At 34.5% G+C, this 12,678-nt stretch overlaps 1 protein-coding gene across 1 annotated transcript in view; it reads left to right on the top strand.

Moving 5' to 3' along the window:
• Positions 1-12,462, top strand: part of LOC118751595 — a 25,950-nt gene extending 13,488 nt beyond the window's left edge. The window contains exons 2-3 of the mRNA XM_036486414.1: positions 10,897-12,053; positions 12,131-12,462. Of these exons, the coding sequence (XP_036342307.1) occupies positions 10,897-11,737 (841 nt within the window). The 3' untranslated portion in view covers positions 11,738-12,053; positions 12,131-12,462. The remainder of the gene's footprint in view (positions 1-10,896; positions 12,054-12,130) is intronic.
• Positions 12,463-12,678: the final 216 nt, after the last annotated feature.

The raw sequence follows: 12,678 nt of genomic DNA, 5'->3' as shown, positions 1-12,678 counted from the left end.
GGTGTATGGTGTCAAGTTAGCACTACATACCATTTTTTCTTAAAAAAACGAGAGCTACAAATTTTTTCTTTCCACAACAAATTTATAACAAAAACACTACAATTAATGCCGTAGTTAACTTTTCCAATTTCGAAAAGTGTAGTGCTAACTTGACACGTAGAAACGCTGCGTAAATTACGTGTAGGAACATTGAAGGTTATTCTTTCCAAGAGGTTAGGGCAATCCCAGCAAACAATTAGGTTTGATATACATTTGAGAATGATTTGAAATCAAAGCCCTTCTCAAACGTCAAACGTTTGAAAATGATTTGATATTGATTTGAAAATTACAGCTTTGTCAATAAAAAGGGGAGTTTGATCTCCATTTTAGAATATGGTTAACTCTCAAATCAATTTCAAAGGTTATTTATCAATTGTACTTCAAATGTGGAAATAAAATTTATTATAGGAAATGTATATTTCATGTTTATTTTTTCTTCGCGATGTACATATGTATGTATGTACATAACAAAAGAAACAATTAAGATAAAGTAATTTATAATAAATTCGTCTTGATGGGCTGCAGCTTCTTCAATCCGCGCAAACATCAAATCCACTATTTGTGGGCTTTCTCTTTGAAAAATTTTTTCTATTCATTTTTTTTCAATTGATCTTAATTTTATTCTTACAAATTTTGATTTAACTTCGCATTTTTATATCGTTTGATACTTGACATCTTTCTTCAAATCAATGACAAATGAATTTCAAATGTAAATTTAAACCTCGTTTTCAATTTGAGAATCATTTGAGAAAAACATTTGATATCAAATTGACAAATACATTTTTCTCAAACGTTTGAAGCTGTGTTTGCTGGGATCAACCAATCCATTCAAGAGGTTGGCAACGTATGAGCAAGCAAGATAAGCAGATCTTCTACGTAGAGTTTGTAAATTTAGAAGTGCACAACGTGATTCATATGAGGGAATGGGCTCACTAAAATTCAGTGAGCGTAAAACAAATTTTATAAATTTTTTCTGTATCCGTTCTAATCGCGTGATATGAGAATTGTGATGGTCTCCAAATGAATGACGCATACTCCAACCTGGATCTTACTAGAGTAATATAAAGCATCTTCAAAGTGTATGGATCATAAAAAGATGAACTATTACGCCGGACGAAGGCCAGCATCGCGTATGATTTGCAAACTATATTCGATATGCGTAGAAAAACTTAGTTTCGTGTCGAAATAGACACCTAGATCCTTGACTTCATTAGCATGATTAAGAGGGGATCCAGAAATATGATAGCGCGTGGGGAGCGGAGTTAGCTTTCTGGTATATGTACAATGTGAGCACTTATTTATATTTAGGTGAAGATGGTTTCGTATGCCCCAATCATATAGTTTAACAAGTTCTTGAAGGGCAATGGAATCGTGTATGCTTTTAATGACAGAATAAATTTTGAGATCGTCCGCATATAATAGATATTTAGATGACGACAAGCAGGACCCTATGTCATAAATAAATAATATAAACAATAGTGGTCCAAGTATACTGCCTTGAGGAACACCCGACGTCGCGATAAAAGGCTGTGAGTAGACATCATCGAACACAACCATGCAATTTCTGTCAGACAAATATGATTTAATCCACTCCAGAAAATTTGAGTGGAAACCCATGGAGAATAATTTAGACACTAAGACCTTGTGAGAAACTCTGTCAAATGCCTTTGAAAAATCTGTATATATTGTGTCGACTTGCTGGTCTGTGTGAAAAGCAGACAGACAATCTTCCGCAAAAATTGCAAGATGGGAGACTGTGGACCTTCCTTTAATAAAACCATATAGGTTTGGTTTAGTTAAGCTGCTAAGTGAGAATGTCTATTTCTCCTTAATAAAACATTCGAAAATTTTCGCAACTGTGGTTAGTTTTGAAATTGGTCTATAATTAGATACATCATTTTTGTTGCCACTTTTAAAAATAGGGGTTATATGAGCCTTTTTCCAGCCATCAATAAATTTGACATATGCTAGAGACATATTCAAAATCAGTGTCAAAGGTTGATTAGATTAATTGTAAATTCTGCGAGAAATAGTTGTGTTTGTTTACAAATTATCCAGTTACTTGCCAGTAACTCTCCAGTAACTTATGGGTCGATTATCGATAGCAATCGAATTTCAGTTGAGTTGCTAGTTGCCAAAACGATATTACAGATAGAGGTATTTAAGAGAGTGTAACAAAAAAATGCTTAATTTCTTCCCCTAGGATATAATAAAGGCATTTTTTACTTAATATTTCTGGTTCCACTAACAGTAGTGAGCACCCTCATTGAATCTTTGTTCTATTTTCAGATAGTGTGACGCTTAAACAGCTGTTATAAGTGGTAATATTAATTTCCCCAAAAATTGTAGATACGTGGTTAAGGCAGAAACGGGACGAGATGCCAAATGGCAACTTTCCACTGACAACTGCAGTTGCTACAAAGTGTGTATACAGGCGACTACATTTTTGTGGTGGTTGGGAATGTTTTTGGAGCGTATTTAGGAGCGAAAATGGAAAACTGTGTCATATATTTTACTTTTTAATAATTTGAACGATATTAACATTTTGCAATGCAGTTTGCTTTTACAGAATATGGTGAAAAAATAAAACAAAAACTTGAAATTTTAGTTCCCGTGGAGTACGCCCTTTTGGCGAAACAAAAGCGAACACCACTTTTAAAACTACCGACACACCAAGTTTTCCAGTATTTTTTTATTGAAGTTGAACGAAGTGGTTTATCTGTGTATTAACCAATTATACTACAGCTTCTTTTGGAAGTCCTTAATATGCTTTGAAAATGAACACAAAACGATAACAAAAGAAATACCTTGAAAGCATTAGCTTTTGCTTACAGTACACGCGGTAGCTCTAGAGTAGGGATGCCCAAATCAGCACATATGTGTCGCGGGCGACTGCGCGTGCAAAGCTTTGCACAGCGGTGCTGGGCAAGCGCGGAAGCAAAAAGTTATCGGAAGGGGAAAACGAAGTCAGCAAAATAGTGAGATTGTATGGGTGACAGTGATGGAAAATGAGTGTGCATTGTGATATTGTCAGCCCTTTCGGAAGCAGCCGGCACCTTCAGCACAATCGATTGATTTTCGGCACTATTTTTGCGTAACTCAATGCAATTTCGGATTCGCAATTAAAAATATTTTTTTTTACATTTAATTGTATGTGCTTAAACTGATAAATGATAAAAAACATAGAAACGGAAGCAGAAGAATCTCGCTTCCACATTCTGCATGTGCGCTTAACATTTTTGTTTAAACAAATTTGTCGAAATTTCATCTCTAAAGCAAATATTAAATATCATTTAATATATACGTTAGATTTAAATACTCATTTTTAGTGATGGGCGAGTCCGAGATGTTTAAATGATCGAAATAGTACATTCAATTCGTGTATATTTTTGAGAATTTTTTTCGTTGAAGGTGTTGCACTTTTTCTTCCATAATGAAATTTGTGTACATCCAATTTGTATAAAGAAAATGCAAAAAAATATTCAAAATCAACATGAATTCTTAGCCGCACTTTCACTTCATAATACTAAAATTGAATGGACCATAAAACTGTATACCGTCAGTTGGTGTCGCACACTTATGCGGTGAGGATGTGATCGCGCTTTTATTGATTTTATTGCCGTCAACAAGCGTTTTCTTAAAAGCGCTAGCACAACCTCACTTACCGAACATTTAACACCAACTGAATGCTCTCGCTGTTTTCGCAAAATGTAGTTGTGTGCGTGAGCCCATCGCTGACAAGAATGATAGAATACAAGATTGCGCCAATCAGAGAGGATTTTTGAGAATAACTTTTGTGTGACGTCACACTGGTGCAATTACGAGAGAGAAATGTCAAAACGTGAGCAAGAATAGAAGAAGAAAAAATTTTGCAAGGAAAACATAAACAAGTTGCACAAGTGTGACGTCATACAAACAACGATTCTGTCAAAATCACTGAGAGAGCAATAGCGGTACCGTGATGGGCGCAACCTCTATTTCTCTCAATCGTGCATCGTTGACATACATTCACATCAGTGTTGGTATTTAAAATTTTTAAATTGTACCAAATTAATGACAAAAAGTGTAACTTTTTGAGCTTAATTGTACTTTTCACCATTTCCGTCAATGCATTGCCTCCATTTTCCCGCAACCAAACAAAACCAATTTTGTTGTCTACTGCAGTGTGTTTATTGTTCAATTTATTGTACAGCTTCAGTTAGTGTAGGCTTAATTTAACGTAACTTATCATTGAGATCTCTTCAGCTAGCCTATAAAGTCATAGCCTGTCTTGTCAGAAAGTCCAACTAAGTTTAACTAAGTTTCATTCAGCTTAGAGTTTAATTTAAATTATACACAAATAAATTCTTGAATTATATTTCACATTTTTAAAAGTACACCCCGCGACAAAATGGTTTGGGCTATTTATTATATTATTTATCATTGTCTAACAAAAACTATACAAATAAAGCTTAATTTAAAATATTGAAATAAAAAACAGCAACGCAACACGCGCATTTTCATCCATATAAAATAAAATGCGAACATTCGTTATATGGAAGAAAGTGCGCAACACCGCAAACAGAAAAATACAAAAAAGCAATGGTATTTTTTAGGCATTTTAGAGATTTTAGATTTTTGATGTTGAAATGGTACTTAAAATCGGCAAATTGTACTTTTTTTTTTAAATTAATTGTACTGAAAAAAGTACAACTGTACTTAAAATATCAACACTGTTTCACATGCGTGACAAAGTACTTGCTGCAGCGATGCCAGATTTGAGCGTATCCAAATTTTTGCCGATAATAACTCATGCGAGGGATTTGGGTATTGGGCATTTTACAAGCCTATTGAGAAGTATACATATCTGTGTTCGTATAGAATAGTAGCTTATGTCGGAAGACTGGCTTTAGTATAATGAACCATTCGCAGCATACGATTGCGAAAGACTCACTGGCGCCGAGTCGTTGAAGAACTTTTGTAAAATAAACGTAAAAGAGGCAGTTGTGATGCTGGCAATTCAATATTCGTATGAAGTCTCATAAAAAAATTCCTTGTGGTTTAAGGAATATCGCTAGCTTAGAGTGCAAAGTTGCTAAGTCCATTTTTTTCAATTGTACAGGAGACACAAAAAACGTTCCTAAGTATTTTTCTTTAAGTATTTTCCAAAACTTTGAATGCAATGTTTCGCGTTTTTCATTTACCCTTTACTAAAAAAAAAATAATAAAAAAGTCTGCTTTTTTACAAATTTTTTAGATAATTTTGTGACTTAGCAATTTTTCTAATTTTTTCTTAAAATTTGTTTGTTGGACTTAGCAAATTTTCGATGAATTTTTCCAATATGTACAATACGAAAAATCCCTCTCGTAGGTAAATTTTAAGAAACAATTTGTTAGAACAAATGGTTTAGGTGCCTTGAATAATAAAAATAACAAAAGGGAACAGTGATTTTGTTGCATCAAATGTTAAAGCTTTTTGATAGACTTTTTTATGCTGATTACTATAAGTGACCATCAATTCAAGGTGCAGGGATGGTATTTTCAGGGATAGTAGTCGAGACTTCTAGCGTTAATTTAAGCCTAATATCACCTTTAGTTTCTTTGCTTTGGCTTCTAAAATATTGAAAAAAACGCGATTTTTTGACAATGGAGACTTTACACTTACGGATTCGTAATCAGCATAAAAAAGTCTGTCCAAAACAGCATTAACATTTGATGCAACGAAATTGTTTCCCATTTTTTCCCCTTGTGTAATAGATTGGCGCTTACACATATGTTTGGCCGAGCTTCTCCTCCGATTTGCGGCGTGCGCCTTAATGTTGTCACACAAAGGGAAGGGACTTACAGTTTTATGCTGTTTTTCATGGCAGAAATACACTCGGAGGTTTGCCATTGCCTGTCGAGGGGCGACCGCTGTTAAGGATAAACCTTCTCTTCTAAATTTGTTTGTAATGTTGCTTTGGCCAGGGCTTGAACCCAGGCCCTGCGCAGTGGCAGCGCGCACTGCTTACCACTACACCAGAGCAGCCGTTCTTTTACGATCCCATTAGTGGGATTTTCGGTTCAGACTAAATAAATATTCTGAAAAAGGAGATTGCGATTTTTTTTTATACATATTTTTAATTTGAAACGTAGTTGCGAACTTGTTTATTATAAACAACAACTTATACATTAAAATGATAATGAACAAACAATTATTGGTAGATTAAATTAATAGTATTGTTCGCTGAAACTAAACTACACACCAAAAAATCATTCATGTGGCAAACTATCGTAAAAATTATGATGGTCTTTAGGCAAAGTTGCTTTTAAATACTGCAAATCTTCGTTCTTTCTTGCTGTAATTCGGCGTCTGCATTGGTGAAGTTGCTGCAAATTGGACCACTGTAACGGGACTATACTTCTGTCTAATCTTTGAGGAAGAGTTTTCCATGGATCTGAAAACCTAAGTTTAAAAAATATTTCTCCGGTTGGTGTGTATCTGATACCACGAACATCTGTTACTTGGCATCGCCTTTACAACGTCCAGGACGAATATTTTTACATAACTATACGATATTAAATGTTTTAAAAAAGGTGTGATCTAAATAAAGAACATCGTATGGTCTAGGTTTTGACTAGCAGCTTTACATACTTATAATATCATTATTATTATTATCAATTTGGTAATTATTACGTGCCGATCGAGTAACATTTACCAAAGTTATATCGAAAAACTTAAGTGGATCTCCAGTTTTTTTCTAAAAAAAATTCTCTTCATTTTTATAAAGAACCTTTTAATGAAAGAACCGGATTACAGAAAAGTATGCCAGAGAGTGACTTCTTTCGTTCAAGCTGGATGCAAAGCAATATCGTCCAATTGGAGAGTCCTCGAAAGGATTTTCTAGGATATGTTAAAGACTATTGCATTTACCTATCTACAGTTACTTTTTCTCATAATGGAATTAACTAAAATATTTATTTAAACACTTGTTGCACGTCCCCTACTTTCATACAACGCCTTATTGTATTATGTTAATGTATGCAAATACTTATATTTATGCTTGCAACTACTATTAACTTATCAAACGATTCCTAATCTTTGACAATACATGTTTGACTTCATTCACCACGATCTTGAAAACTGACCAAATCGGCGTGACCAAGTCCATGGTAATTTTAATATTATATAAACATCCGAAAGCATTAAAACGTTTGAAATAAATCTCGTCTCACTTTTTTGTATTTTTCACTTGGTTGCTGAAGTAATGAAGAATTGAAAATTCATAAGGGAAAATTATAGTTTTCTTATTTTTTATTTTAATATCTTAAAAATTTTTAGACTTATTGAAAAATGATAAATGAACGTTAGGTACTAAATTTAATAACCCTTAATTTGATATATCGCCCTGTTTGTAACAATGAACGCATTCCAAAGATAATACAAGCCAAAATTTCATTCTCAAAATTCATACACTTTGATTCAATTGCGCGGGCTAAAGATACATTTTAAATTAATCTTTCTTGGCCAATAACAATTGGCTTAGACCTAAGACATCATAATATTACTATTACAATACGGTCAAATGCCTTTTATTTTCCCCCATACAAAATCGACCCAGCCTAATATACATACAAAACCCTCAATACAAATCGAATTCGATAGCGTAAAAAAATATTCATATTTTTTTAGACTTATCAAATTTTCTGTGACTACTTTGGACTTAGCAAATTTGCACATCACGGAATAAAACGGGTAGAAATAAAACAAGTAGTTAGATCCTTTCAGAAACGGTGCATTTTCAATTTTCCTTGCTTCCTGCATCAAAAATTAATTGTTCATGAAAAGTGGACTTAGCAACATTTCACTCTAAGCTAGCGATATAGGGAATAGTACATTTTACTAAAGCCAGCCTCCCGACATAAGCTACTATTTCATACGAACACAAATATATTCGTCTACAAATAATGTTGATTATATTAATTAAGTCCTAAGATCAGTTTGTGAATCTTATCAGTGTTCTATGTAAGAACCAAAAATCAATCCCCTCGCCAATTAGAACTTTTGCTTTAAAAGAAAAATACGCATAGTGCATTTACTCAATACTTGGTCTGGCATCACTGTTTGAGCATGGATGTGCTCAGCTCACTGTTGCCAAGGTCGTGCATTTTGCACTAAATTTAGTGCTTTTGGGAAACCAAAAAGCCAAAATAATTGGAATTCCATTCTTGGTGCGTTATTTAGTGATGCTTTTTTAATTTAAGCACACCGAATGCATAGGTACATACAAGTGTATGTATGTATGTACATACTATACACTTATATTCTACATTAAGAAGGAATTCATTTACTGAATAAAATGTGAAGAATAGGTAAATTAAATATGTTTGCGTTGTTGTAAATGTATTTAAATTAATTTATTAATAAAAACGTGAGGAAATGGATTTGCATTATTGTAACCTTAGTATACATGGCAACTCTGTTGCTAGGAGAAAAGCTTATGTACATAGCAACCCTGTTGTTGATACCTCCTGTCATTCCATTTTTTCAATTGCACATAGAAACAGTTTCGTGTGTAAGCCGATTCGAATGTAATTATTTTAGACTTAAAATAGTAATAAAAGATTAGAGCGAATAAAAGCCTTATAGAAATTTATAGCAATTTTAGGTTCAAGTTCAGATTTAATAGTCGTTAATTTCATTAGTAAATTTTTGTTAGGGGTCATCTCTTTTTTAATCATATCTATATGACTATTAACCGTAGCATTTACAGATATAATTCTACCCAACCATTTTAAAGTATAAACCTGTTCAATTTCTTGCTGACTCTAAGAGGAACTTGTTTTCTTCTGGTTGCACCAATATTCATAAACTTCATTTTGCTATGATTGACAGTAAGATTCAAAGCACCACATCTCTGTTCAAAACAGCTAATAATATTTTTAGGCAAATTCAAAGCCACTGTTTCATTCTTATCATGACAAATTAAAACAAAATCATCTGCAAACTGGTAAAGCATAACATTACCATCATTTAAAAGCAGTATAAACATTACTGAGGTAAACCATTATCTACAAGGACATGTTTATCACCAAATTTCAAAATACTCCCAGAAAAAAAAATTCACATCAAAACCCTTATTTATCATTATTTGTATAAAAAAAAGATTAACAGAATTATACAAAAAGATTATACACACATACAAATTTTCTGTTTTCTAACTTTGAGCATACCAACCCAATGCATAAACTCATTTAAACACATTGTGGCTGATTTACCATTTCTATATGCAAAACTTCGTGCTGGAATTATACCCTTTAATTCCGACCAATTCACTAATTTATCTTTAACCATCATATTAAGAGTTTTGACAACAACAGAAAGTAAAGAGATCGGCCTATAGTTTTTAATGTCATTTAAATCTCTATTTGGTTTAGGAATAGGAACAATGCGTATAACTCTCCATTCATCCTTAACAATGTTATTGTTAAATGTAAAGAAAGATCTTCAATCAACAAATGTTTGCACTCTTCAGACAAATTTTTGAGCATCTCAAAAGTAATACGATCCTGTCCCGCAGACGACCTTTTTTTCTTACTTAAAGCTAAATCCATATCAGCTAGAGAGAAGGTTAAATCACTACAGCTAATTTGAGGATCCACATTAAACACATTCTGCTGAACACTGAGACCATTATTTACAATATAGATCTGATCTTTGAGAAAATTTAAATACATTTTATTGTCATCCCTTATCCATTCAATGTTTTTATATTTACTACCTTCAAGAATTAATTCATTAATTCTCTCTTTAAAACTGTAACTTTTAGCATCTTTAGACGCTTTTTTCCATTCCTCAGCTCTCACACACGCAAGTTCCATACCCTCAATTCTACAAGTTAATCTCGCTTTTTTCCTACTAGCCAATAACCTACGATACATCCTTCTTACCTTGAATGGACGATGCAGCTTTCATAAGTTTGTATTGCAAATTAAAGGCCGAGAAACTCTTAATCTCCTCTATAACAATAGATATAGGATGATGGTGACTACCCCCAGATACGCAGGAGTGCAACTCAACAAAATATTGAAATTAGAATTTGTAAAGGATTAGTCCGAAACAGATTCAACAAAAGAACTGTTTCTAGCTACTCAAAAAGTATTTGTACCATCATTAAGACACATAAAACCTACTTTTCTAATTTCATTAAAAATAAGCTTACCTTTAAAATTACAAACACTATCACCCGAACCCAATTTTTCGCATTGAAATCTCCTAAGATGAGTAAGTTATTAAATTTTGGCAAAAAAGACAGAAGTCTATCAATCTCATATCCAAAAATACTAGAATTAATACTAGGAGGAAAAGCAGATGACAAAGTTCTCATCTAAGCTCAAAGTCCTAGCAATAATATCATGAACAGTGTTATATTTAATTCTTTCATATCTTATACTTTTCCTAAATCCAACAGCTACAAGGGCAACAATACCAATATCATTGTGATCAATATAAAAATCAATACAACTTTTCTTAGCTTTAAGGCTTTGACAATTAAGCTGTGTAGTAGATTAAATTAAGACGTAGAGTGTAAACACATTATTATAAATATTCTTATTGTAACATGGCAACACTATCATAAGAGAACAAGTAAAATATGTACATGGCAATACTGATTGGAAATAAACGCCATTATCAGGTGAACCGTCCACAGCGTCAGGTGTGTGAAAACTACCCACGGTAAAATAAAAAATCAAGTCGGCCGCGCAAATAATTTATAAGCATTTTATAAGTATATACGCGTTAAGTAACCGCAACAGGCAATGGCTGAAAAACAGCAAATAGCGGACGCGCTGCGAGGATTGGGGATTTTTTTCCCAGAAACCGCAAGCATAAGGCAGCTTAAGACACTTCTGGCTTCGGCAGTGGGCGCACCAAAGCAGGCCGAAGACCAGGAAGATAGCCAACGTGGACAATTCCTCTTCAGCACCGGTTAGCGCAACTTCAGCACCGAACAGCGTAGCTTCAGCACCCGTTAGCGCAATTTCAGTACCAGCCAGCGCGACCTCAGTAGCGGGCAAAACCACTTCAGTACCGATTAACGCACTTTCAGCAGCGTCGGGTAACACAACTTCAGCATCAAAATGTGAAACGGCAACGGTAGCTCTTGGTAAAACTACCTCAGCAGCCACGAAAAGCAGCAATATACCCTCTGCTGAAAAACGGGACTCCCATGCTACCGTAGCGGACGTTAGCAGCGCGGCAGCTCCTACAGTTGCGCAAACCGAGATAACGGAACTGGAAGTGCAGTTACTGAAAAAGTTACGCATTCTTAAACTACAGAAGGAGATAAAAGAGCTAGAAGAGGGTACAGTCACAAACAATTTTCCCGTTAAATTCAGCGATATTGAAAATGCCTTAACAAAATTTAGCGGCGACGATGGGGCCGATATACAAAAGTGGATAACCGACTTTGAATACACGGCAAAATGCTTCGGTTGCGATGAAAAAACAAAACCGCTTCTGGCACGTCGAATGCTAACGGGAAGTGCCCAGTTATTTACAAAAATGATTGACGTCAATTCCTGGTGCGACTTGAAGCGTTCCCTATGCAACGAATTCAAGAGGCCGATTAGCGTGAAGGATATATTTAAACAACTCGAGTCGCGCGTATGGCTTAAAACAGAAACCCTCACTCACTATGTTCTGTGTATGCAACAAATAGCGCAGAAGGCTACGTGACAAAACGGGCAATGCGCTAATATTCAGCGGCGTTACAAAACTGGAAGCGCTGAAATCGTTGCTGCCGAAGTACGAGAAGTTGATACAGAAGGCCGGCCGCGGTAGCGAACAGACAGCCAGTAGCAAGAATCAGACACCTACAACGAGATGCTACAACTGCTCTCGCTTCGGGCACTTCGCAAAGGAATGCAAGGAGAGGAAGCGCGTGCAAGGCTCTTGCTTCAAGTGTGGCAAGCAGGACCATCAGTATAAAAACTGCCCACTGAAGATAGTTGCAGCAGTTGACGGACCGGATGAAGTTTATTTTAGAGAAATGGTAAGTGTCGCTTTTTATGGTAAATCCCTTAATAGTTCTAAATTTGAAAATTTTGTTTCCATATTCGATACGGGCAGCCCAAATAGTTTTATTCAGCGATCGCTCGTAGGAATTAACCCACATCGCGTTCACAACAATGAAAATATGCCACAGTTTAGAAACATTGGAGGAAATCTAATTAAACCAAGTGAAAAAGTTTTTGTTTTGATAAAATACCGAAATGTTGTAAAACCTTTGTTTTTATACGTAATGCCAGATGAATGGTTACCTTTTCCATTACTACTCGGTAGAGATTTTTTAGAAAAATATAGCATTTCTTTGTACATTACTCGAAGTAAGAAAATAAATGAATTCGAAACTGAAAATTCCAAAAACAAAACGGCTTTAAATATAAAAAAATGTGAAATAGCTAAAGAAAAGAAAGATTTGAAGAGCATTCAAAATCAAAGCAGTGTGGATTTCAATACAAAAGCTTCAGAAACCCAACTGGCTTTTAAAGAAATTTGCAATATTGACAATTATGTAGATAAAGTGGAATTAATCGACGTGAACCCTAAGTTACCTTCAGTTCTGGCAGAAAAGTTTAGGAAAATGATTGAAATTACCTATTTAGAGAGGCAAACTG

The sequence above is a fragment of the Rhagoletis pomonella genome, unplaced genomic scaffold, assembly GCF_013731165.1.
Source record: "Rhagoletis pomonella isolate Grant_MI unplaced genomic scaffold, Rhpom_1.0 Rhpom_scaffold_00828, whole genome shotgun sequence".
NCBI classification, from domain to species: Eukaryota; Metazoa; Arthropoda; class Insecta; order Diptera; family Tephritidae; genus Rhagoletis; species Rhagoletis pomonella.
Note: the sequence above shows the minus strand (reverse complement) of the source record. Positions and strands in the feature narration are given on the sequence as shown.